Source organism: Leiobunum rupestre, chromosome 4 (assembly GCF_980474605.1).
Source record: "Leiobunum rupestre chromosome 4, qqLeiRupe1.1.hap1, whole genome shotgun sequence".
Taxonomy (NCBI): Eukaryota; Metazoa; Arthropoda; class Arachnida; order Opiliones; family Sclerosomatidae; genus Leiobunum; species Leiobunum rupestre.
Window position 1 is genome coordinate 54,373,302 of NC_143387.1, and position 27,472 is coordinate 54,400,773.

At 37.1% G+C, this 27,472-nt stretch overlaps 2 protein-coding genes and 1 long non-coding RNA gene across 3 annotated transcripts; 2 read left to right on the forward strand and 1 right to left on the reverse strand.

Moving 5' to 3' along the window:
• Positions 1–215: 215 nt before the first annotated feature.
• LOC149948308 (cathepsin S-like) lies at positions 216–4,239 on the reverse strand. Its single transcript, XM_090173296.1, has 8 exons — positions 4,207–4,239; positions 1,584–1,676; positions 1,368–1,520; positions 1,144–1,308; positions 948–1,080; positions 797–885; positions 569–726; positions 216–502 (listed from the first exon to the last, which is right to left on the reverse strand). The coding sequence occupies exons 1-8, from the start codon at positions 4,222–4,224 to the stop codon at positions 298–300; spliced, it is 1,014 nt and encodes a 337-aa protein (XP_090029422.1). The 5' UTR covers positions 4,225–4,239; the 3' UTR covers positions 216–297.
• Positions 4,240–7,189: 2,950 nt separating this feature from the next.
• Positions 7,190–9,998, forward strand: LOC149948309 (cathepsin L-like proteinase). Its single transcript, XM_090173297.1, has 7 exons — positions 7,190–7,372; positions 7,472–7,627; positions 7,790–8,087; positions 8,158–8,258; positions 8,624–8,781; positions 9,642–9,749; positions 9,822–9,998. The coding sequence occupies exons 1-7, from the start codon at positions 7,274–7,276 to the stop codon at positions 9,934–9,936; spliced, it is 1,035 nt and encodes a 344-aa protein (XP_090029423.1). The 5' UTR covers positions 7,190–7,273; the 3' UTR covers positions 9,937–9,998.
• Positions 9,999–11,496: 1,498 nt separating this feature from the next.
• Positions 11,497–12,830, forward strand: LOC149948310 (uncharacterized). Its single transcript, XR_016480625.1, has 4 exons — positions 11,497–11,833; positions 11,895–11,954; positions 12,237–12,548; positions 12,614–12,830. It is a non-coding gene; the product is annotated as an uncharacterized LOC149948310 (long non-coding RNA).
• Positions 12,831–27,472: the final 14,642 nt, after the last annotated feature.

Here is a 27,472-nt window from a genome sequence, read left to right on the forward strand (position 1 = left end):
TGACTTTTTCAATATTCGTTCGAAGGCGAAGGAGGATTTCGCTGCCCTTGACAGGAAGCTGAGCTCCCTGTTCACTAGCTATATAGATTGCGAATTCCTTACTGCGTACGTAAGACATTTTAAGTTTACGTTTCTTATTTGGTGACTGTTGGTTTAATAGATCTTTTAAAAGCGCTTAATTCATTCGAAAAATGATATAAAATTGTACAAAGTGGTAACGTTAGTTAATTACTTTATTTGGATTTTAACAAATTGCAATCCGTTAACATTTTTAAATAGGGCGTCCTTAAAAGGAATTTAGATCATGGCGAAGGTAGCGTAGTTGGCAATCTGGCACATGTTGCGGTTCCTGATAATCCTGATGTATCCCTTCTCACCCCATCCGCTGCCCCAACTGTTCTTTACGATCCAGAAGTCTTGGCCGTTCTCGGTTCCGTAACCGACCAGGAGGATAGCGTGGTTCACGTACTGGTTGCAGTTGTTGTCGTTGAAGATGCCCTTGCTAGAAATGGTATCTTTTAATTTGTAGCCTATACGCGCTTTAACGCGGGGTCAACTAAGTACTCACGAGTAGGCGGAGAAGTTGTTGTTGACGTGTACGGTGATGGAGATGGGTCCGTAAGTGTACAAGTACTCTTTCAAAGTATTTTCATCACCCTTGGGGCTATTGTAAAAATTGCTGATCTTGGTGACGACGCAGTTTTGGTTGAAACGGCATTGTTTTTGCTAAAATAGACTCTCGTATAATGGCGACCGACCAATAGAAACATAAACGCGCTTTAGGACTGAAACTTACGGCATTTTCGTACTGGTAGCAGCTTTGCTGTTCAATTCCTTTATCAATGACGTACTTCATGGCGTCAACGGGCCATCCACCATTGCATCCTATTGTAAATTTCTCACGTTATTCCGACTCTAAGTTAACCACTAATTGATCTATTCCTGACCTGTGGTGCCGTAACTCGCGGAGCAATCCAACAACTGCTGTTGACTTAATTCGACCAGCTTTCCGGTGGCCTTAGCGTAGGCGCCTTCGATGGCTCCAGCAACGGAGAAAGTCCAGCAAGATCCGCATGTTCCCTGTATTCATTAAGCCTTTGTATATCGTCTTTCAACTACTAGCGTCATCGTAGGAAGACCTACTTGGTTCTTAACGGAAGTGACGGCGTTGAAGTTCCTCCAGTCGTGGGCGGCTGGTGGATTAGCGCGTTTGCTGATCTTCAGGTTGTCTGGAAGAGGGTTGAAGGTTTCGTTGACATTAGCGGGAACTCTCAAGCCGCACAGCTTCTGTTCGATCTCTTCTTGGGTCTATACGAGAAAGGGCTGGCTCATTAGGGGTCACCGATGGAGGACCGGAGCTCGCTTACCCAGTCGGTGTACTCATTCACGGCCTTGGTGTAACTGTGGACGCCCATGTCGGCAGCCAAATTATGCTCCAGGACGGCCTTGACTTTCTTCTCCCAGGTCTGTCTCTTAGCACTCTCGTGAGCTTCGCTTTCATACTGCTTTTTGAAGGCTTTCTGTCCGTTTTCCCAGTAAAAAGTTTTAGATTTGTCTTACAGTCGTTATTGTATCGTGTTTACCTTGAAAGTAGCCCAGTGGTGGTGCAAACTAGGGTCTTCAGCCAGGCAGACGCCGAGGGCCGCGGACAGCAAAATAAGGCTCCAACCGTGCATCTAAAGTGTGACCTTAACATTATATTAATTGTAAAACACTTGATAGTATTTCAAAATGTACCGCTATTGCTATTCGCCTGACCTAGACATTCTCAGTTGAATGGGAATAGGCGAAACTATAAAGTAAATTTGGTCTTAACCAACTTGTTAAAATGGGAAAACAAAATCACGTGACTACCATTTCACAGCCAACTTCGATTCGGTAACTCATGTTCTAGTTGGCCGTGCGACGGTAAAGAAAAAATTATTCTTTCCAAATATACTAAATATTGCAGACAACTAATTAACTTACACCTTTCTTTTACAAAATGGTTTAAATAATAATTATAATTCTGTAATTTAGATGAATTGATCAAAATTTAAACCACCATTAGCAAAATAAAATGAATAATAGTTCGTATTTCTTAGGATAGATGGCACTGCAGTTCTCCACAAAGTCACGTGACTACCATCTTTTCACCCCCCCCCCCCCAGACTTTATAGTTTCGCCTATTCAGAATTGTATGGTTTAACCTAACATATCCCAGTTCATTTTCATTTTAAAAGTTAAGTTTTTAAGTCGTCCATATCATTTCAATATTGAATTGCGCGGATAATAGATATATTGTATATTCTGGGATGACGTTTAGTGGTAGCTTTTTAATCGTGTTTCTTTAAATTTACCGAAATGAAAGCTGATTCACTTTTTTAAATTGGAATTGACTCGAAAATCTACGCTGTTTATCATTTACTTTTCGAGATAGTTATAATTAACTAGTGGATTTTAAAGTTACCACATTTTAACTTAAAGAGGCTTAAGTCGGCTTAAGTGTGAATTAATGGCACCACCAATTATAAAGTTCTACTTTTTAGGTTGCTTTCATTTTTCTAATCGTGGCTTTTTGTAATAAATTAATAGCGCGATTAAACTCGGAATTTTGTCAATTAGATTTTTCCTTTTGAAAACGCGATAAATTTATTAAAAAAAAACCCTGCTATTTAATGTATCTTAAAAGAACCGGAATTGAATTTATTCCGCAATTTAAGCTCTTCAAACTTGGAAATGGTAATAAGGGCGAAAATTCCTTCGCGTTGAAAGTTTCCTTTATTTTTCAGCGTTTGTAGTTTTAATTGTGAGGCTCGAATTGTTCTATTTTTAAAATTCTAAGTCTAGCTTTGTCAAGTAAGCCCCGGCAAAGACTTTCGAAAGTCCTTATTAAATTTGTAACCGAGCTATCGCGTCGAAGACAAAGCAGTGAAAGTTCCTTAAACAACGCTCCTCCGGGTTTCAAGTATACACCGATTGTAAATTTGGAGTCAGAGTTCTTTACGGCATGCGCGAGTTTCCAATTTCTTTTTATCATTTCTAAGCGTACCTCGAAACTGTATATTTCATTTTTGACATTAAGTAACAGCTGCCTTGGAAATTTCTCCGCTAATTAAAAACGAACTCATTTGACGACGACCTTCTTGAGTCGAGGGAGCCTAATGGAAGGATCTGAGCAATCTTTTAGCCATCCGTAAATCTTCGCCATATCGCCTTTCTTACTTACGACGAATATTACATTTTCAAGGGCAGATATTTCGACGCCACTTTCTCGTTTTCCCCAACTCACGGTCGTACAAAGAACCGATTCTGTATTTAGATTTTTGAGTCTGAATTTCGGGATATAGTTGCGGAAAATCGGCGGTTCACTCGCACTTATATCCCTCTGAAGAGGTTCTCAGATTTATAACTTTGTAGTCGAGTTTGAACTCGCCGCTTTACACTCTTAACCCTTTGAAGTAAATCCTAGCTAAATAAATTCTATTCAAATAAAAGAAAGCTATTCTTGGCCGAGTACTTACGATCGTATCAGGATGCGAATTGGAATTAGCACACCGCGATCGACTCTTTTATACGCACCCAAAAACTTCTACTTTTCACCTTTTCGTTATTAATATCCCTCGTCGTTCTGTCAGCCCGTCTCCAGATTCACCCCGTTTTGAGAAATGATACGGCTTCCACACACGCGTTTTACAATTGTTTTTTTCTAACACCAACTATTTATGCATAATTAATATCTATAATTTTTTCGTGAAGGGAAATTAGAATAATTAGTAATTTTAATCCAAATGTCATTGTCGTTTTAGTGTTAAAAACTAGAGTTGTAATTAAGTCGGAAAATATTTCGGTGAAAATTACAGAGGCCTTTTTCCGGAAAATTTTCCGTATTTTTCCGAAAAAAAGAAAAAGAAAGTTTTAATTTCATAATTAGCCTAATATTGTTCACAAATTTAAATTTCGCGGCATTTTCGCCTCATTTTGTCGTATCCAAAAGTAAACTAAACCTCTAGACTTCGCATTGGAACCCGGCCACCTCCTTAAAAGCATTAAAATTCGCTCGATGACTTGGGCCTAAGGTTGTGCCTTGGGTATTAGCCTAGCTTTAAAAACCCTTTGAAAGTAATTGATCAGAAATTATTGATGTTGCGGAAAATTTTCTATTAAATTTTCCATTAAATTTTCCGTATTTAATTTTTCCGTAAAATTAACAACTCTACTAAATACCATTTCTAATGGTCGCATCGTTTTGACAGAGAAATAGGTCGTGATTAATGTTCCCTATAAGGTTTTCGTCAATCGGGGATCATAAATTTCAGCTCGAAAGGCGCTGTGGCGTATTTTCTGATGGAACAATGACGTTCCGATTTGAGCGATGGTACGAAATAGTTCAGGTGTTTCACGTTTTCCTCGGGATGTCGTTAATTCACGCGTCCATTTGACGCTTCAAGAACGAATATTATTTGTCACACTCTTATTGAACATATTTCCCGTTAAACAAAAAAGGGACTGTCAAAATATGACCTAGAATCCTTTTTGCGTTTTTTTGCTATAATATGAGCCTTTGGTTTTGTCCTTTATGGTGTACGAGGGTACAGTTAAGATTTTCAAATTTATTTCGCCGCCGAATTTTTTATTTCTGCTGATCCTAATGCAGGAGGGCGAATTTTTCTGGGAGGGGCAACTAATGTTATTACCACCTCCAACTTTTCGGTCATTTGAAATCTTCAAAAGGCTCAAATTCTCATTTTAAAAGCATCTAAAGCTTATAGAACCTCAACTGTGTTTAGATTTCAGTCTTTTCCCGCCAATTTACATAGTAGTAAAAAGTAAACATGCATTCGTAGAAGCTACACTCCATTAAAAATTCAAAACCACTCTCCAGACCCCTTTTCGCGTCACTTTGCCCCCTCCAACTTTTAGAACTTTCCAACGCCCCTGCTTCAAAATCAAAGTACAGGCAGTCGGGTTTGGTATTAGACGTCAAGGTAAAGTCTATAGTGTAACTCCGGCTTTGTGGAGAGTGTTTCTGACTTTGTATCTTGCTGTATAGATGGAGCTCGATCAGGTTCACCATCATCTTGGACAGCACTACTTTTTAGGTCACCATCCAACACGTTGATATGTGGGGGAATCTAAGGTAAATATCTGACTGGCATTATGTTAATTTTTCCAATTCGGTTTTTGTCAAACACTTCGAAAAGAACGATATACATGTAATAGAGAGGTTAAACTAGATACGACGTAGGGATGAAGCGTACGGAAAATCTGCGTGCGATGAGTATAAGTCTACAAACCTATATACCAGTTCTTCCAACGCTTATTCTAAAATGGGCGAGGAGCTAGCCATTTAAGAAATCTGGTGTACAAGTAGCGACTAATCGAAATAATTATTCCTGAAAATCTAGAAATAAAAAAATACACGAAATTTAAGAAATGTGAATAAATTTCAATCCAAATAAGTATTAGAAATCCCGAGAAATAATATTGCCATCTATCAGAAATATTGACAAATATCGAAATATTTGAAGTATATTGACAAATATCTGAAGTATATTGAGAAATATCTGAAGAATATTGAGAAATATCTGAAGTATATTGAGAAATATCTGAAGAATATTGAGAAATATCTGAAGAATATTGAGAAATATCTGAAGTATATTGAGAAAAATTTATTAAAAAATATTGAGGAATATCGGAGTAGGAGTAGCAACAGAATGGGCACTTGTTCAATCAAATTCATTCAGTTATTGAAGAAAATGGTCCACTCCACATGGACTTACAAGGAGACGACCCGAGGTGATAATCACCAATTTTGTTCAAACTCGGGTATAGTGTACACCTCCATGTACCTTAGAAAACCTTCAATGGAAAAGTTGCGACGGGCTTTCGTTTCGCCATGGCAACCGATAACGTCTTTGACAACATGATTTGGGATTTTTCCATTGAAAATAACATGGGAATCTGAAGGATTTTAAACCTTTTAAAAAATAAAAAATTTCTAAAATTTCAAAACCGTTAAAAAAAATTAAATTGATTTTAAAAATTTAATTTAATCAAGTTTAAATGCAATTTGGTCAATTGGGGGACCCTTAAAATACTTCAGATTCCCATGTTATTTTCAATGGAAAAATCCCAAATCATGTTGTCAAAAACGTTTTCGGTTGCCATGGCAAAACGAAAGCCCGTCGCAACTTTTCCCTTGCAGGTTTTTCAAGTTACATGGAGGTGTACATTATACCCGACTTTGAACAAAATTGGTGATTATCACCTCGGGTCGTCTCCTTGTTAGTTTACTTCTCATGCCAATAAGGGATGCAGTTCACCTTGGTATTAAAAAGCCTAGCAATATATATGTTAAAGGCAATAGACCAATTCACGATTGACTTTCAGGAGAACAAACATTTGGAGCTAAGGCCTTGAATGTTAAATTTTAATGCAATTATTTATTCTAGATGACGCAAATTTTAAGTGCACTTGAAAAATACTTACTGATTTATGTCAAAAAAGCAACATCCGCTTCAGCCATGTTTGATGTCAAAACTACAAACAAAAGCTCAACTCATTTATAAAACGAAACAATTAATATTTTTTTCCGGCTGTTAGATCATTTCAATATTCTACTTCATAAAATGTGGGCGCCACCTTGTAATACTTTTGGTTTTTTAAAATTCGCCACTAATGGGGTTACAACCGTCTCAAAAGATAACGTATTCAGATCAGCGTTACCATGCGGATGGAGGTGGATATGTGAAATGATTCACCAACGTGAACTTCGAAGTGAGAAATCTATTGGTTGAGCTACGGCTTTAGCGAAATATATTGGAAAAGGGTTTTTGTAGTGGTAGAACCATTTACTTCAAAGTCATCGCGTTTCGCCTTTTATTTCCTATTTACGAATTTCGAAAACCACTCCTGCAACGTGGTTTTAGGAATTGAATTTTGTAAACAATTTCTTATCCAGGTGTTTTTAATACGATACATTTTCAAACATCATTAATTTCGTATTTCAATGCTACGTACACCCTTTGAAATTATTTCCAGAGTACATTGAAATCTGAATTAATCACATTTTTAACACCATATAATGACAGGCTATTTGAATAATTGGACAAGACCATCTGACACGAGACACGTCCAGATCAATTAATTGTCGAAAGATGACGTCTTTAAATGTCATCCTGTAATCAACATTTGGTATAAATAATCCACGCTAATCTCAGATTTAGCACACTCGATCTCTAATAACAGCAATAAAAGCAACATTGAGAATTTACTCAAGTAGGTCTGAAACATGAAGAGTTTTGAGGTCGCCGTTATTTTCGTCATTGCGACTTTGCAAGTCGTTATGGCGTTGGACTCCAAATTAGACGACCATTGGGTAAAATTTAAGGTAACGAAATCGAGGTCATTTCGTTTTGTGATAATTTGTAACTTCGAAGAAGGCTTTGTAGAAGAAGCTTTAACCAATCGTGATTGACAATTACTACAGCAAGATCATGGAAAGGACTACAACACGGCGGAAGAGGAGCAGAAAAGACGAGAGCACTTTGAGAACCACGTGCAAGTCGTGATGGAGCACAATGCTAGGTTCGACATCGGCTTGGAATCATACCAGATGGCCGTCAACCACGAACACGCGGATAAGGTGGGCGTCTCTGTTCTTAAGGGTCTACTCACGCGGTCCTCGAAAGTTGTCCTAAGTAATTGGACGGACAAAATCTCATCCAATTTCTATTAAAATGGGTCACCTATATTCAAATATCTAAAACTGCAATGTATAATTTAATGTCGATCGCTTACTATTTAGCCATTCGAAGAGTTTAAACAAACGATGCTTGGCGCCATGCCACCCGCTTTCTACGACGGCAGGAATCGAACCGATTTCTCCAAAGCACCTTCCGCTCGCGCAATAACCGACATCGACTGGACTAAAGGTACCAGTCGCGTCACAAGCGTCAAGGCCCAAGGCGGTTGCGGTTCCTGCTGGGCTTTCGCCACAGCCGCCGCTCTCGAAGGCCAGTTCTACACTTGCGACAAAGCTATTCAGGATTTGAGTATGCAATATATTTTGGATTGCGCTAGCACGCCCGTCACAACAAAATACGGTAACTGCCCGTTTCATTTGACTCTTTTTTAACCGTTTTGGAACGTAATTGATCGTTTTAAATCGTTTAGACAGTAAAGGGTGCGGTGGCGGATGGCCAGCCTCGGCCATGAACATGGTCAGGGACAAGGGAGGAGTTCCACTTCTATCGGACTATCCCTACAAAGGAAAGGTTTGGTTTTTATTTACCCCTATTTCGTAGGTCTAGACAATAGTAAATTTCATGTTTTATAATCCTGGGGAAGATTCTTTACTACGAACTTCTAATTTCATTCTGTAGAAAATTTCTTCAGTCCCTGCTAAATCTGAATATTCGGGGACATAACGGCCACGTGCATGGCTTGTTTCTGAGATCAACGTAGTCCATTATAAATAGTTGTGAGGTTAAAACCATCATCCTCCCATTCGCACCCCCCCCCCCCAATAACGTATAGTTACCTCTAGTAAAAAGATCAGAAAGTACTGGGGCGCTCTCGGTGGCCTAAAAAAGTTGCTTTTATATATACAAGAAAAAAGGGTAACTTTAAATACTTTTAGCAAACATCGTGCTCAACTGGTAAAAACCTGCTAATGCCAATCACTGATAGGACCGAAGTTGGACCGGAGGGTGATGAAACTGCACTGGCCAACGCGCTAAGTGCTAGTGGACCACTGGCTATCGCACTGCAAGTGGATTCAAAGCTCCGTAATTATAAGTATGCACATTTTGATTCGCAGTGGCGTCGCTAGGGGGTTAGCCATGTTGTCAGAATTTATAGCCCGGTGTACCGGTAAGAAAAGAACCACACCACCGGAGGCCTATCATCAGAATGCCCTACGCCAGCGTCCACAAGCCCGGACAGGTGACAAAACCAGCATGGGTAGCAGAACCCCACTACTGATGGTCGCAACCTCGACGCAAGCCGCTCAACCCAGCAGTAGGTGCAACAATGGGACGACCAGCCCGCCACTTCGCACACAGCAGTGGGATAGAGAACGGATGCTCTAGCAACGCCGGCCGACACCCCACCTACAAAGGCAGGGAGCCAAGCCCATTGGAAAGAGCTCCTAAAGGGGAACGGCGGGCACACAGCAGCCCGCATAGCTGGCACCGGAGATCCCGGTGGGAGCCCAAAAGGTCGGGAGATGGGTCCGCCGTGCCCTCATACGGAGGCCCGCAGCCCCACAGCAGGCTACTCAAACCGCCGAGGCGGCCAGTTTGCCCGGCCCCTCTCCATTAGCCTGGGCCGAAGCCCAGTATCCAGCCCACACCTGACCGAAGTCGGAAGTTGGAGATAGGACCCTTTGGACGGAGCTAACATCTCCCAGTGCGCCACCGCCCTTACGGGTTACAAGAGCCGGACCCCGACTCCCCGGTAAAGCCACCAGTTATTGCACACTCCGACCTCTTGAGGGCCAGGGGGTTAGCCAGACAAACCATTTCCTACAGTGACATTTGAAATCATAGTCAGGACACCATTTACTTGGCATCCATTCCCTAAAACATCTTGGTGCCGCCACTGTCAACTCGTCTCGATTTCACGAATTCGGTAACTGAGTTTAAAATCTTTCACAGGAACGGAATTTTCCGTTCATCAACGTGTAACCAAAAAGTGAACCACGCTGTCCTTTTGGTGGGAACTGGTACCGAGAACGGCCAGGACTACTGGAAAATCAAAAATAGGTTTGCTTCCGAGTCTTTCGAAGATTCGTAAACGGAAATGTGCTATTGATGATGTTTTTCGGTCGTTTCTAGTTGGGGACCAAATTGGGGTGAGAGGGGATTCATCCGAATTGCGCGCAATGCTGGAAACATGTGCTTGGTGGCCTCTTACGCCGCCTACCCTGTACCCGATTGCTCTCAAATGTAACCTCCACCTCTTTCAAATGCTGAATTTAATTACTTAATAAAAGGTTAAGAATTGAAACTTCACCAGGTACTGGTTTAATTTAGTTGGAACTTATTCTGTAAGTTCCGTTCGACTGTACAAACTTTAATATCAGTGCATAGATTAAATTAAGCACAATGTTTCTTTTTGAAAAAAACTATATTTTTATTTTTTTCTAAAAAATAATACCAAATCGTAAAGTTTTTATTAAAAACTATACTATTTTAAAAGTATTTGGTTTTAACCAGCTTTCAAACAATGATTTACCTTTTTTTTTATTAAATAATGGAAATCAAATAAATGATTTAATATATATTTTAAATAATAATTATAGTACAAAATTTATACCAGATGATAATAGCGCTAGTGTAATCGCAATATAGGAATATAACCTCAGGTATTTGGTGTGGAACACCAAAGTTTGCAGCTTTGGCCGCTATTGCCTTTGGCTTTAGAAATGTTTGGCGCCACTGTACAGGGTAATTTTAAAAAATGAAGGGGTTTTCCATAAAGATTGTTTGCAGGTTATATTCCCTTTAAGTTAAATTACACGAATAGGTAGAAAAGTCCATTAGCCATATTCTGCATGACCCCCTAGGCAAGAGGGGAACCGCCCTCTTGCTTAAGAAGCTCCGGTTGGCTGAAATGTTTGGCGGGAATTCTCTTTCCTTTGCTTTTCTATTGGCTATGGTTACGTCATGAGTGTTACGTAACATTTTGACTTCCGGCGATTGCTCCGCCATTTTGTTATCATTTTTCACTATGGCGCTTCCCGGAGCTGTTGCTGCTGTCACCGCTCTAGCTGCGTTACAGCGTTAGGCTTAGAAGAAAATGAAATTTATAGAAAAGACAACAGCTTGTAGACCTCTGTATCGCACACTAAAGGTATCGTCAAATTTTATTTAATACTTTTATGAATAAAAACGCATGTGAGTTATTTCATTTCCACACCACCCTGGAGGTAGAAATAATGGCACATTTTTTTACGAGGTATCCCACCACCAACTGAAATTGGGTTCGGGCCTAAATTCTCGGGCATCATAACCAGAAAAATTAATTTAACGACTAATCTACCATAACAGGTGGATGCAATTGACCAGCAGTGACTGCTAGCAACAGCTGGCTTATTGCTTCCGTCTTTCGCTCTTCACAAGCCACCAGCCTTTAAAGGGTATCAGCGAACGTTTTGCAACTGTCGGCCACTACTTCAAGAGCTGAAGCATTCCTCTCCGAGGTATCAGCTACTCGAATCAAAGTGTCCCTTGTTTCTTGCTGAGTTTCCTTCAACTCCACAATTTCAACTGCAAGCTTTTTTTCCTCCGATGAAAAACCGTCCAGGGCATCACCAATTCTCTCCTTAAACGGGAGAGAACGTTTCCTTGAAGACGGAACTATAAGAAGAATAGGGTTGAGCTTCAAGTGGAAGTTTCCCTGCCTACGACTGATAACGGCCAAGCAGCCAGAAACTGATTTGAGGAAAGCGTTCTCAAATCAGTCTCGTAGTGGATATTATAAAACCATCTCCCCACCAGGTATTGCCCTTTTTTGCAAATATTTTTCATACTCATGTTATAAATTTTACTTGCAGATGTTTTGATACCACTTCTGGCCGAGCACTCGGAACAGCTACAATTGTGGTGGTACTGGCTTCGTCCTGCTCTTGGAAGCTATGTGTAGAGCTTTGAACGCTTTCACCCTGGTGACCATCATCGAAACCTATAACAACCTTTGTATTACTATGAACAACAAGTCGAAATTGATAGCAATCTTACTGGAAATGGAAATTCCACTTGTGATGTCGTGCCACAGCATTAAATAGCCTCTGAAAAGGGTTGTTATCGCTGCCAGTTTCTTTAGTTGATTGGCCATCGCTAGAAATGTATAATAGCTAAGGTTAATAAGAATAATTCAATTTATTGGTAATTATTTATCGATTACAGGGCTATTTCACCCACAAACTGGAAGGTCTCTGGAGCATTCCTTAAAAAACATTTAAATTTGTAATTATTAGTGCTTTACACATATTCGCATGTGGTGCCTGTATTTATATATTTTGACTTTGCTTATTTTTGCATGTTAATGTTTGGGATGTATTTAATTTGTATGTCGTGCAATGGTTTTTTATCTTTTCCTCATTTTCAATTATTCAGTTAACCATTTTATTCAGCTTTTACCATTGTATTTAAATTGAACTATAGTGGCTTTAATATTTGGAATGTAATACGCGGTAATATTTTTGAGAAAGCACGTTACAAATATGAATGTTTACTCTGTACTTCCAGAAGCTGCGTCGATACCACCTGGTATTGTGGCATATGACACCTCTGCAATTAGATCTTTTACCCTCTCTTCCAACGGAGTAAGTTCTGGCAAATCAAATGCCGATCCTCCGCCAGTTTGTTTGATTTTCGCATTGATTGATGCGGCTTTAGCCCAGACACTAGTTTTTAAAGTATTCCACTTCTTGCGGATGTCAGATTGATTCCTATCTTGAGAGCCAATGCCGTTGACTGCGTCGGTTATTTCGATCCATAATTTGTGCTGCTGGGTGTTCAGAGCACCTTGATAAAATATGTAAGAAACAATTTGTAGAGGTAACGAGAGATCTTTCTAAATTCCTCCCAGCATGCCTTTATTAACCAGAGGTTTCTTAATTAAGATATGTAATACACCTTTATATTGTCTAAGTTCTGAAAAGTGTCGTTCCTCCATCTTTGATACCAGAATATTGGTTTCTTCATCAGAAAAGGCTCTGCCTTTAACCTTCTTAGGTTTTTTAGCTTGTTATACAAATAATCAAAACCAACAAATGAGGATTTCTTTATTTCAAAATGTCTTTATATAGACAAAATTAAACCATTAATTGTTACAACATACTACAGATTGATTTTGTGTATTGTAATGGTTTTTATTGTTTTTGTTAATTTTTGTATTACAACGATTTATTTGGATTAAATAAATGGCAAATTGAAAATAGTAGCACCGTTATTGCATGTTAATTCTTCAATATTAAAAGAGGTTAAGTAATATTTAAACGTCAAGAGGTTGTTTTACGAACAAAATTTGTTTAAATAATTTGTATATAATAAAAAAGACTTAAATAATTAATTTGTGCTATAAATAATTCTAACAAAAATAGTTATTTATAATTATTTAACTTTAAACTATTTTTAACAATAACAAATAGATGGCGAATAAAATGATATTTATTTTTAAGGATAACAAATAGATGGCGAACTAAATGTAGATAATTTGTAAGGGTCACAAATAGATGGCAGGCCACTAGGCTGGGAACTGAAAATAAACAGACAATTAAGTGATTGCTTAGTCCAGGCCATATTAAATAGTCTATGATTAGAAATCAGCGTTTGAATAAGAAATTATCTAATTATTTATTTTTATTCATAACCGCAAATTATCAAAAAATATACGAAAAAACCGATTATTTTTGCATGTTAAATCGTTGTTTATTCTTATAAAATGTGCATAAAAACAGTTAACCAAACTTTTTATGGTTAATCGAAATTTGGCCGGTTAATTTATTCGTTCCGCCGACCTCTAGCCTTAAATGTTTTCTAAGCAAAGCTGTTTAAAAAGAATAAAAATATAGAAAAACATTTGAAATTAAGCATTTAAAACTTATTTTTACAAAAGGTAAATCAGGAGATTCAATCTCTTCATTGGGCAAAGATATTAATTTTGAAGCGTTTTTTAAAGTTTACCCCTGAAATTATATTTAAAACAAACAATTTATGACTACATCGACGATAATTAAAATTGTAATACTAACCATTCGGCTTTTTAGATAGGGGTTGTTATCCACTTTTAGTCCGAGGCCCGAACAAGGTCCAGTTACCGAAGCAGACGAACCCGCTGAAACTTTTCAGACTAAACTTCCACCCCCACCTCTCCCACTAGGGAATCGCATGAGACAACGCATTTCGCGTACGTTTCTACCCCCTGGATAAGCCAATAGAAGGGCCAAAGCAAGAAGGCTTGAATGGGGAGGAGGGAGAACTGTTTCCTGTGTATTTCAGCCAACCGGAGCTTCTTAAGCAAGAGGGCGGTTCCCCTCTTGCCTAGGGGTCATGCAGAATACGGCTGCATAATAAAAAGGAAGGGGGAAGCTAAACACTAACAAATTTATAGTTATGATAAAACTTACGAAATACTCGTACCATTTTATAGATCTTCGAGAATAAAATGAAAACCCGAAACTCGGAAAAAATAGATCTTAGGCCAATAAGCTTTATGCTGACGAATATTTTAGTGCTTACTGAATGATCTTGTAATCAGGGGCGAAGGGAAGAGTGTTTTACTGGGGGTGGTCTTAACGTTTCGCCAACTGGAGCCGACGCTGAATGCTAACGGAAGATTTCCGATTTAAATCGTTAACTTTCCAGTTTTCGAACTCCGAAAACCGTTGGCAGTTCCACCCCCATGACCACGCCCAGGTTTTTAAGTTATATATAATCAATATTTTTAAAATGTTTACTTATTTTATTTTTTACTATTATACGAAATAATAAAATCATTCACGAATGCTCATGTGATTGTTGAATTAATCTAGCTTTATGCTCTTATACTTAGTGGAGGAATACATTCTGATGGCAGTAAACCTAAAGTGTTACTCATCTAGATTTATGCACACGTAATTAGTGGAAGTAGAAGAGTGATCCCATCTTGTGATGATATTTTATGTAATACCAAAAAGTTAAATAGTGTATATAGGCTTACTTTTATTTTTAAACATATTGGGAAAAGGCTTCTAGTTTCTAGCCGTGACCACTGGGTTTTTGCCATAATCCCCTTCTCGAACGCAAAGGATTTCTTTCTATTGTGAACATTTTTGTACGGCGGATATTGTTATATCTATAGAAAAACCCTGTCCGGAAATTGGTTGACGTAGTGGAAAATACGCGAATGCCCCAAACTTGTGTCGTGGTGTGGTGCAACACCAGCGAACCTTTTAAAAAGGGTGAACTCGGACTCGAACAAAACAGTACGGAAACAACTCGTCCGAGCATTGTCTATGGTCCGAGAGCAGTAGTCCTCCCAGACTCTTGACCAGTGCCGAACCGCCATAGTCGCGAAACTGAACTTAGTAAAGTTTTAAAGTGTGCAGTTTGAGTCGTCGAAAACCGTCGTTAAGTGCCGAAGGTTATCGTCGTCGGTAATGTAGCTAGCCAATAGCCGCGTCGAGCCAGCAGACCTTCATGCGTCCATAATCCACCACGCTCCAGACATCGGGACGGACGACGGATGAAGAAACCGCCTTGGATCCAGTCGCAGGAGTGTCCGCGCATATGAGCCAACTATAAGATAAGTACTTTACACGGGACACCCGTACTATAGTGCCGCGATAGTAAGCCATTCGTTGGCATTCGTTGAGCTTAGTGTTCAACCAGGAGTTCGTCTCCACGATCGAATAAGTCGCGCGCAATAGAGTGGGGTACCCCAGTGTTTAAAGTTAACCGTTAAACTATAATTTCCACTACCAACCAATTAGAACCTTGATTAATAATTATTGGTTAATTAGTTTGTAATCGATGTTAACCTAAAATTAGTGTTTGATAACTTAGTGTTTAAGTAGTATTTAATAATTGTTTAATTGTCTTTCCCATCATTTATTTGTTAAATTGTATTTATAATTTCAAGTGTATTTTGTGTTACCCAAAAAGTCTTTATGTGTAGGGATTTTGGCCAATTAGTGTTCAGGCATATAATTTAGTGTTATTGTAACTTTAATTTACTTTTTAAATATTAAATGCTTTTCAAATTCAAATCCTTTGCGTTCTAGTAGTTCCCTAATTCATACTTTTTGCCTAATGATTAGTTTAATTTGATGTCAACGTTATTGACTACGCTGGTCGCGGTAGGAAATGAGTACCTCGACTAGAAAAACGTTACAATCTGCATGTATTTATAAAAACATTACTGACCGCGTTGGCAAGAATATATGATGAAGGGAAAAATTGAACCTTCCAACAAACCTTTCGTGATCTAGAATTTTACCATTGCCAATTTGAGCAAAACATAAGTAGCATAATTCATTTAAGTATCAAAATGGATGATTTCGGTATATGATAGTCTATCGCGGAGTAATTGTGTAATCAGAAGTTTAGGAAAATAAATTTCGTCACAAACACTCTTCGTTGGTTAAATTATTGCCAGAAATAGTCGAAAGCACGAAGTCGGCTAGGCTTGTTAAAATTAATTCAAATTTCCCGCCTTAAATTTCAATTTTTCCGCCAAGAATAAGAGTGAAATTATATCGCGTTCCACTGGTAAGACCCCAGGGCGCTCTAAAATTGATCTCTGACGTCATAGATCTGCCTCCGAATTTGTTGGAGCGCCACTGATATATTTTCCAGTGGAACACGCGCCGGGCCGGACTCGCTAGTAGATGGCCCCACCGGCTACGCAATCGTGTTGACCCCATTTTCCATTAATGCCAAATTTTTCCTCTTTGGCCCCCAGTTTGAGTTGGCCCCGATCTGATCGCCGGTTAGCCGCCCGGGCTAGTCCGGACCTGAACACGCGTGGTAATTTTAATCCACCTTCCTGTGAAGTTAAAATGGCGGTAGTACAAAGACAAGGCTTAACTACTTACCTCGTTATAATTATATTTCATAACCACATCATTTACATAATTAATAATTTCGGGTCTAGTTATGTTTGGTGCATAATATTCTAACGCTTTAGCTTCTAATTCTTAATCAGAGCTGTTAGAAGATGACTGCCATAACATGTAAACTACCCGAAATCGAGAATTTCTGTCTCTAGCAACCGACATTTCACACATAAAAAATGCTCGCAATTTGTTGATCTGCTAAAATAAACGGGTCAACTTCAAGCTAGATCGCGTTCGCCAATGGAACACACGAATCTCAGTGACCTGCTCTCGATTTCTCAGTGGAAGTGGCGTAGCGAGGGGGGGTGGAGGGGCGGACCGCCCCGGTCGCCACCATTAGGAGGGCGGCAAAATTGCCCCTTTTTACAAGGATGATTTTGGCGCGTTCATCCCTTCTACTTCGCCTCTCTTCCTATCCTCCTTGGAATTATGATTCCGCCCCGGGCGACAATGGCCCACGCTACGCCACGGATACTTAAAATCAAAAATCAAGATCTCGGAGCGCCCGAGATCAGCCAGTGGAACGTGCTATTAGTGACCTTGACTAATCTCACTCTTTCGGGAAGAGTGCACTCGGCGAGTGACGAAATGCGCGAGTGGGAAAGATTATTAATCTCTAAAAATCACTAGCGATTTTGCCCATGTCTGGTTGAAAACTTGTTAGTGTAATGTTAAGCCTTAAAGCAAGTGTTGGCTACACTCTTAAAAAACGGGTGCTTCACCACACCTTTTTCTTCGCCACAAATATGGCACCTTCCAGATACTTAAAGTACACACTTTCGGGATAAACTACACCTTTAAATGTATGCAATTATACCCTTGGCGTCAGAGACTACACCATTAAAATAATATAATTTTATATTTTGGCGGCAGAAAATACACCTTTAAAGAGTCATTTTGCACCTTTAAGCATTGAATCACACCTTTAAAGGTGGCGATACGCCTATTAAAGAGTAAAATCAAACCCGTGAAGGAGTTCAAAACCCTTTTAAAGAGTTATAGAACACCTTTAAGTAATAAATTTACACTTTTAAAGGTGTAAATTGGACCTGGTAAGAGTTACATCTCACCTTTAGAGGTTTAAATACGCCATTTTAAAGTGTGTAATCACACTTTAAAAGGTGTAGATGCGCATGTTAAAAGATAAAAATTGCACCTGATAAGAGTTGAATCACACTTCTAGAGGTGTAATTAGGTTCTTTATAAATTAAAATCACACTTTTAAAGGTGTAAATGCTCACTTTAAAACAGTTTAGTTGCACCTGGTAAGACTTTAATCACACCTTTAGATGTATAAATATCCCCATTTAAGGAGTAAAACCAGTTTTAAAGGTGTAAATACACCCCTTTAAAGAGTAAAATCCCACCTTTAATAAATAAATTAACCTTTAAAGCTGTTTAAATACCCTTTTTTGGTTTGAAAACACCCTTGAAAGATTGTTAAAGTAATTGTGTTTCCAATAAATATTTTACCAATAGAAACAGTGAAAACGCAAAAGACTAGTGTAGTTGAATACAAATTGATATTTATTTCTAAATTAATATATATTCTTTCAATCAAACTAATTCGAAGAAGTTGTTTTTCAATGAAGAAAGTGTTAAAGTTTACCGCACTTGCCGTGATCGAGACTTTTTTTTTTAAATTTCAGTATTACTTAAGCAACACAACAACGAACCGGCTACACCTAAGACGTAAATAAAATTGCGACAAAGAACAATGCCAGGGTGTTTTACACCGAAAACCAAACGTGTAAAAAAAGTATTCTTACCTGTTAAAAAACCGAATGACGGAGAGATAAAATATGCATAAAAACTTATACATAGTTTGCATCCCTACGTCATCAATGACGCAGTTCCAAGTATAGATATAAGAACCAAGAATAAATATTTCATTTGAGCAAGAATGAACGGTTCTTTGCCGCCATTTTGAAGGTGTAGATTTCTTAGTAAAACGGGAGGGTTAACAGTTTCAATCGTCTGTTTGCGGATTTTAATTATTTTCAAATGATTAAGGAATTATTTTCACGTTAAAAATGGTTATCTGCCTGGTTAAAAATTGTTCGAGTAGTTCAATTACCAAGGGAGAGCGAAAATTGTTTATTTTATTCGATAGTGAAGGTAATTGTAAAAAGGATGACCGCAAAGGCCTAACTTTGATAAGCTTTGTTAACTTCTTTTCGTAGATATTTCTGTCGTAATTTGATATTTTATTTAAATAACCCGGCCTTAGAATCTTATCTGGCTTTGTTTAGGGCCCATTTAAAAATTTAAAGCATAAATCTAATACGTTTTGTAGCTTTGACGAGATTACCAACAAAATGGCTACCTATTTAGTAGCTACGCGCGAAATGGTTTGAATTTTTGATCGCCCTCCCAGTTTCCTTGGAGACCATAGGCCCCTCCCTTCGGTGCAAACTATGAATAGATAGCACCAGAAATACATGAACCGAAATTATCAGCGACTGCTTTTTTATTCTGAGGCGTTTTCCCACAGCGCTAGGGGAGGGTGACAAGGAAGCATTCAAATATTTCAACCCACCCGCGGCCAAGGTATATTTTTGAGTGCATGCCGGGTAGAGTATTATGCCATCTAGTGAGTGAAAAATGAAATAGTTCCAGTTGAACGAAGGTCAAATAATCGAACGTATTATAGTCTGCGAACCTAGGCTTACTAGTTGATAGATTGTGAAGTTGTAGTATCATTTAGTATGCAGTGGGAAAGTAGTTTAACTTTTTAAATAAAGGAAGAAAACTTAAGAATACGTGATAAATTGATAGGATATTTAAAAAACCTTAACCGCCCGTTTGTTGCGTCAAGAAAGCAGGTTTTTTTAACGCTATTAGAATCTCCTACTTTACAAAAATACTTGGTGGATCTTCTTGAGCTATTCCAACGCCTTAAGGACAAATTTAGGCCAGCAACTCCCAAAAAACGTGGAAGACCAAAGAAACAAAAGAGAACAGAGGAACCCGAAGCTAAACAAGACCTATCAAAAATTCGGACTAATAAAGCCATGGCTGAGTTGACCGTTAACTATTTCAATAAAGCTAGGATGTTGCGGGTAAACATACCAAATGCATCTAGTCATAATCGAGATGATGAATTGAAGTTAATGAACATTGTAACGACTGAAACACTAACATTTTGTAAAATTCTTGAGAAATTCCCAGAAAAATTAAACCCAAGCGTCAATGATATGGAAAATGAAGCCGAGTGTAATGTGGGTTTTATTAATCTTGTCGATGAAACTGAGTCTGCTTTGCTTAAGCTTGGTGGTGGCTGTCTGGGGGAAATATCGAATAGAACTCGGTTAACGAGTATCCAACTAAAACATTCGGTTAAAAAGAGAATGATAGACGGAAACCTACTCAAATGTACCGCAATCATTCGGATGACTGACTCTGATAAGCAAGACTTGCCTTTAGATCTAAAGATAAGGGATAATGGAAAAATGATTTTTCCCAAGAAAACATTTCTACCATTTATCCGTTGTGTAAACAAGAGGGTTTGTGAATTTGCCAATAGAAATTCTTTGATACAGTATGGATCGAAGATGATCAAGGTTAGGAACACTTACATAGTTTCATGTATTTTTGACTTTCTAGATTTGATGAAAATATTTAATTTTAGAAATCTGCCAAAGAAAGCTTTTCTATGCTGGAAAAAAATGACGTGAAAAAGCTTTTCTACAATGCGTTGCCGGACGGAATAGAGTGGGAAAAACAAGGAGTAGACAATTTCTACTATGAATGGACAAGAAAAATGATCCACGCCAGGATTCAAGAGTTTGTATCAAGCCATTTAAAGCGAGGGAAAGGAGGTCATACCTTAAGAGACCAGCTGTTCAGCTTAAAAGAAAAAAGTGAAAAGGCAAATAATAAGAAAAATAAGGCTGCCTACATGAAAACAGCCAAAAAATCTGCCACTAAGAAGTCTGTGATAAGAAAAAAGAAAAAAAAAACAAGTGGCATCCTCAACTATGGTAGAACCTACAATAACTAGTCCTTCAAGTTCCTCAAATGTGCAATTTAACTGTGATAACAATTCTAATACACAAGCAATTTTATCGGAAAAGTCACCTATTAAAGTTACAGAAGAGTCACCAAAATTCAGGGTAGCAACTACGAGTCAAGATTTGAAGAAAAGAAAGCTTCTAAATGATTTTGAAGTTTGCGATAAACATTCTCATACTAAACTAGTTTTATCAGAAACGTCACCTAACACAATTGCAGGACAGTCATTAAAATTTCAGAAACCTAAAAGTCAAAATTTAAAAAAAAAGCCTATAAAAGAATTTGAAGTTTGTGATATATTAATCAAAAGATCTGTTAGGAATAAGAAGAAAAAGTTAAATAATGATTTTGTTTATCACTAAGATTACCATTAGTATTATTTTAAGTCACGTAACATTTAATGCTAACTGTTAACTTTTACAAGAAAAATAATGATTTTGTTTATGACTAGGATTAATATTAGCATTATTTTAAATCAAAATTAATAGTTCATAAACTGCTTACTTTTAAAATTTACAATAAAAAGTACAAATTTACTAAAAGTCATATACATTTTGTTGTTTCTATTTTTTATTGATGGTTAAATCAGCCTCATTAATTAAAATTAACTGATCACGGTGATATTTATTTGAAGAGTTCTTTCCCCTGACATTTCTTCTAATTGTTACAGCTTTTCGTCCACTTACATAAGACGCGCTTGTAATTTTACCACCGGCTGCATACTTTATTTGCGAGAACAAACTTTCAATTGCACTTCCGGTGATTCGTATACATGATAAGAAGTAACCTGGACAAAGGTTAAAAAACTCTTCCGCTAAACCTTTAAATCCATAATGCATTACGCGCAGCAAGTCCCAGGTTTGCCAAGAAATGAATGTAGTCTGTTTAGAACTATTCAAATTTATGTCAGGATCTTCTTTCAGAATTTCTTTTACCCAGTTCTCGAAAAACAGATAGCCCTTTTCCATTGATTCTAGAACTTTAGAATTCATATCTTCTACCCTTTGCGCTCTAAGTGCTCCATTTTCGAACAACTGATTACACGCTCTTAGGTAATTGTACGTTTCTGTTGCGCTGTTCCTCTTTTGTTGAGAGCTAGTTTCACCATGTGCGAATCCATATAGCTCACTCATTACCTCCTCCTGCTGGAGGACTTTACTTGGAGCTACATTTAACCGAGTCCAAGCATCACGGTCTATGTAACTTTTTAAAAGTTTTCGGGCTACTCTCATTTGTCCATTTTTCATTCGCTCCTCGTCTCTTTTATAGACGTCTTCTATGTCCTTCCAACCAAACGAGACGCCATTTCTAAAGAAATCTTTTGGTCCATCTTCCCGAGATGCATATAGTTGTCCTATTAAATTTTTTAGTTGGTGGGATGGGCACACTATCCAGTGTATAAGTCTTGGTGTCAGTACAAATGGATTGTAGAAACTTGGGTTGATTGAAAAATCATGCGCTCCATTACTTCTAGTTTTGAACCCAAAAACTCCATTCACTCCCTTTGTTAGTTTCATAAAAGCCAAGTTTTCTGCGGCACCATCACATACTATTCCAATGCATTTGAAATCGTAAAGTTCGAATGCCTCGATGGTCTGGTAAAGAGTTGTAACTATTTTCTTTTGCTGAAATGTATGAGCCGAAGTAAAATATGGGCCAATCACATCTACTCCGGAAGTTAAGTCCCTCCATAAATATTGTAGAATGTAGTTGGTAGGAGAAGGCGCTTGGGGTGTTGCATCTTTATATATATCGGTTAATTCCGGGCAGTCATTTTGATCCATTGCAAATCCAACAAACTCATGATTTTTACTGTTCCACATTATCTTATCAATGACCTTAACTTCATCAAAAATTATAATTCCAAATCCGGTTGGCACAAGCTCACCCTTACGTTGTTTTTCAGTTTTAAATTTTTCATACTTAGTTTGCTCTTCGGCTAAATAATTTTCATTCACTCCAGGTTTGTGGTTAAGTTTTCTGGTTTTTTCTTTCAATGTTGAAACAGAAGGAAGGTTTAAAATTTGAAAACTTCGTAAAGCCTCATAAGCTGCCGGGCTACGGCTACAAACTGCTAATGCTATCCTTAATGTGATAGCATTCCACTCACGTATGTGAGTAGAGGTAAGAGACTTCTGTTGTTGTGAGAAAAAATCTTTTTGGTCTGATAAATGCTTTTGGGCGGAATCTTTCTCCCATGATGCCTTAAGAATCTCTTTAGTTTGGCTACTTGTTGAGTTAAAACTTTCTTCGAGGGTTGATGCAAATTTTTCATTGATAATTTCCATAATGTTTGACATTTCAGTAGAGTTCTCGCTATTCAAATTCACCGTTCTAATCTTTAATTCAGTTTCTAACTTACATACCTTGAGCTTCAAAAAAGATCTGTTATTCCGTATACGAGATACACGAACTGTTTTGCTCTTTGGAGTTAGGAACTTAATAGGAAAGTTGCTGGAAAGCCTTTGCCGTTTGTTTTTTAGATTCGGCGATTCCATAGCTTTTCTTTTCTTGGATTTGGCGATACTATGACTCGCATACCTGCAGTGTTTGCATTGTATCTTTTGGCAATTTCTAACAGTTGCATTACGGTCTCTCAGATGCTCGTAAAATACTTCGCATTTGTGTGATTGATACCGTTTAAATGGATAATGCATTACAGATAAGCAATTTGGTAATAAACAATTAACATTTTCAACCTTCATGGGGTTAATACCGGGACAAAATACATGGCCCAATTGACCCGTCATAACTTTAAATGTATGAATTAAAGTACCTAAATCTATTTCACCATCCTTAGTAATGTTGAACTTGACTGGTTCTTTGAAAAGAATATTAAAAATGCAGTGTCCATTTGGCCATATGAATAAATTCATAGGTTCTTCCACAAAATCTTCCGATAGTAAGCCAATAGTACATTTTAATGTTATTTGGATTACTGATGTGTTGTTATGGTCTTCTTTCATCTAATAATTGTAAAATTAAAGTTTTATTTAAAAATCAGATCACTGAGATAACTAGCTAAGAAATCAAAGCCTACCTGATAAGACAATTCTGAAAAAAACTGAAGCTCTAATGTTTTAATAACTTCTTCGAATAAAGCTGTAAATTATTGTTTGTGTGCAAGCGACTTTGGTTGAAATCTTGGGTGGGTTAATAGCAACCGTATTTGTAAATTTATCATTAGTTTTGATCTTTTTATTGTAATTTAAAGGCATGAGATAGCACTGAGTTGCCGCATTTGAACTTTTGGTCAAAGGCTTAACAGTCTTAGTTTGTGATGTTGTAAATTCTTTTGAATTTATATTACTTTTAATCAAATTACAAACCACCGATTTATCCTTCACTTTAGGCTTGTTCATTAGAAACATATTGCACTGGGTAAAAGCCTCCTTAATCGACATTTTGACGTTTTAATTTGAACTAAATTGATATCTGATATAATGGTAGCTGTAATTCTTTACACTGACTGAAAAAGGTACTTTTTAAGTATTTTTTTAGTCCGTGTTTTTTTAAAGTTTCTCACGGCGGCCACCAGGGTGAGTATTCAAATCTGTACCACGGACCCGTAGAGGATTGCATTCCGCGGAGGGGGGGACTACAACCGAGTAAAGAGAGGGGGAGACGGGGAAAACGCCTTTAGTATAAGCGGGATAGGTCGCTGATAATTTCGGTTCATGTATTTCTGATAGCACGAAAAAATATCTTTATCGTATTTTATTTAACTAATCAGCCTCGATGAAGATATTACTTGAGGCGTAATGGCTGATCATCTCGGACCAGCTCTGTTACAAAGAATTTGCTTTGCGCAATGGGGAAATTTGGGGTTGTGGATCATTTCATTGGCCCAGGCGTTGTAGATTTTCAAAACAAGAACTCAAAAATTGACACCAAAGCCCAGGTTGGACTGAAACTTTCGACTTAACGTGATAATAGGTGTCACTATCAATCAAAAACATGATATTTATTGGTCATTATTTCTTCTTTAATTCGCATTTAAATAGAAATTTTAACACTTCTTGCTTAAACCAATAAGAAAATTAAACAATAATATAAATTGAAATTCCAATAACATTTAAAAACCGATAGTTAGTCACAAATATTTACAAAATATATATATTTAAATAAAAAACAGATACTTTAAACACGCAATTAAACATTTTGACACGGTATGAGTTAATGAATATGCACATTATAAAACTAGATAGTTATAAGTGCAGTTATTCGATTTTTGGTTGTCATTTAATCCATTTTTGACAGAAACGTTATCTTTCTAGGGAAACCCTTATTGGGATTAACCACACCTAACCGTGTAAAATTGTAAACAATTACACCATGTTTTAGTTAATAAAGAAATATGAAAAATCCCTAGTTAACGATGTGCTTAAACGTGTGGTATTAAATGTGAGATTTTACTCTATAAATGGGCGTTTAAAGGTGTGATTTAATTCTTAAAAAGGCGTATTAACACTTTGGCAAATCGGTGTAAATTTGGATATTGAGAGGTGTTAATTCAGATCTTAAAAGGTGTTAATTAGAACATAAACGGTGTAATGTAATCATTTATGGGTGTCACTTCGATCTTCAAAGGGGTGTTTTTAACAGTAAAAAAAGAATAACTACACTCTTAAAAATAAAGGCATTATAAAGGTGTTTAAGGGTGTTATAATGGTTTGAAAGGGGTGTGAAAATGGTATATAGCCTCTTGTTAGGAAATGAAAAAATCTCCAAAGGGTGTTATAAAGGAGTCAGAAAGGTTTAAACACCATTATTACACCTTTTGTGGGAGTTACACTACACGCTTTAGGGCAAAAGTAAGGTGTTAAAAGAGAATATAATATAGATGTTTTATCTTACAAATAGGTGTTTATGGACACCTTTTAAAGCGCCATTGTAAAGGCTCTACACCCTATACTACGAATATTGAAACATAAATGTTATTAAAAGTTTCTTTTAGGTAGTTGTAGTTACTCTTTTTATACGGTTAAAAACACCCTTTTGAAGATCGAATCATCGAAGTGACACCCATAAATGATTATATTACACAGTTTATGTTCTAATTAACACATTTTAAGATCTGAATTAACACCTCTCGGTATCCAAATAAACACCGATTTGCAAAAAAGTTTTAATACGCCTTTTTAAGAGTTAAATCACACCTTTAAGAGTGTAAATAAGCCCTTTAGTTAGAGTAAAATCACACGTTTACAAGTCTTAATACGCCTTTTTTTAAGAGTTAAATAGCACCTTTTAAGGTGTTAATACGCCCTTTTGTTAGAGTTAAATCACACCTTTAAAAGTGTTAATACGCCCTTTTGTTGGAGTTAAATAGCACCTTTTAAGGTGTTAATACGCCCTTTTGTTAGAGTTAAATCACACCTTTAAAAGTGTTAATACGCCCTTTTGTTGGAGTTAAATCACACCTTTAAAAGTGTTAATACGCCCTTTTGTTAGAGTTAAATCATACCTTTAAAAGTGTTAATACGCCCTTTTGTTAGAGTTAAATCATACCTTTAAAAGTGTTAATACGCCCTTTTGTTAGAGTTAAATCATACCTTTAAAAGTGTTAATACGCCCTTTTGTTGGAGTTAAATCACACCTTTAAAAGTGTTAATACGCCCTTTTGTTAGAGTTAAATCATACCTTTAAAAGTGTTAATACGCCATTTTGTTAGAGTTAAATCATACCTTTAAAAGTGTTAATATGCCCTTTTGTTAGAGTTAAATCATACCTTTAAAAGTGTTAATACGCCCTTTTGTTAGAGTTAAATCACACCTTTAAAAGTGTTAATACGCCCTTTTGTTAGAGTTAAATCACACCTTTAAAAGTGTTAATACGCCATTTTGTTAGAGTTAAATCATACCTTTAAAAGTGTTAATATGCCCTTTTGTTAGAGTTAAATAACACCAGTACTTTGAAAGTGTTAATACGCCCTTTTGTTAGAGTTAAATCACACCTTTAAAAGTGTTAATACGCCATTTTGTTAGAGTTAAATCATACCTTTAAAAGTGTTAATACGCCCTTTTGTTAGAGTTAAATCACACCTTTAAAAGTGTTAATACGCCCTTTTGTTAGAGTTAAATCACACCTTTAAAAGTGTTAATACGCCCTTTTGTTAGAGTTAAATCACACCTTTAAAAGTGTTAATACGCCCTTTTGTTAGAGTTAAATCACACCTTTAAAAGTGTTAATACGCCTTTTTGTTAGAGTTAAATCACACCTTTAAAAGTGTTAATACGCCCTTTTGTTAGAGTTAAATCACACCTTTAAAAGTGTTAATACGCCCTTTTGTTAGAGTTAAATCATACCTTTAAAAGTGTTAATACGCCCTTTTGTTAGAGTTAAATCACACCTTTAAAAGTGTTAATACGCCCTTTTGTTAGAGTTAAATCACACCTTTAAAAGTGTTAATACGCCTTTTTGTTAGAGTTAAATCACACCTTTAAAAGTGTTAATACGCCCTTTTGTTAGAGTTAAATCACACCTTTAAAAGTGTTAATACGCCCTTTTGTTAGAGTTAAATCATACCTTTAAAAGTGTTAATACGCCCTTTTGTTAGAGTTAAATCACACCTTTAAAAGTGTTAATACGCCCTTTTGTTAGAGTTAAATCACACCTTTAAAAGTGTTAATACGCCATTTTGTTAGAGTTAAATCATACCTTTAAAAGTGTTAATACGCCATTTTGTTAGAGTTAAATCATACCTTTAAAAGTGTTAATATGCCCTTTTGTTAGAGTTAAATCATACCTTTAAAAGTGTTAATATGCCCTTTTGTTAGAGTTAAATAACACCAGCCCTTTGAAAGTGTTAATACGCCCTTTTTAAGAGTTAAATAGCATCTTTAAAGCTGTTAATAGGCCCTTTTGTTA

Excerpts from the sequence above, each read along its gene's own strand:
- LOC149948308 (XM_090173296.1), bottom strand. Across the intron at positions 1,081-1,143 it reads TCACTTCCGTTAAGAACCAA|GGAACATGCGGATCTTGCTG; the intron begins GTAGGTCTTCCT and ends TAATGAATACAG. Across the intron at positions 886-947 it reads CGCGAGTTACGGCACCACAG|GATGCAATGGTGGATGGCCC; the intron begins GTCAGGAATAGA and ends AATTTACAATAG.
- LOC149948309 (XM_090173297.1), top strand. The coding sequence starts at position 7,274 with ATGAAGAGTTTTGAGGTCGCCGTTATTTTCGTCATTGCGACTTTGCAA. Across the intron at positions 8,088-8,157 it reads GCCCGTCACAACAAAATACG|ACAGTAAAGGGTGCGGTGGC; the intron begins GTAACTGCCCGT and ends TAAATCGTTTAG. Across the intron at positions 9,750-9,821 it reads TACTGGAAAATCAAAAATAG|TTGGGGACCAAATTGGGGTG; the intron begins GTTTGCTTCCGA and ends GGTCGTTTCTAG.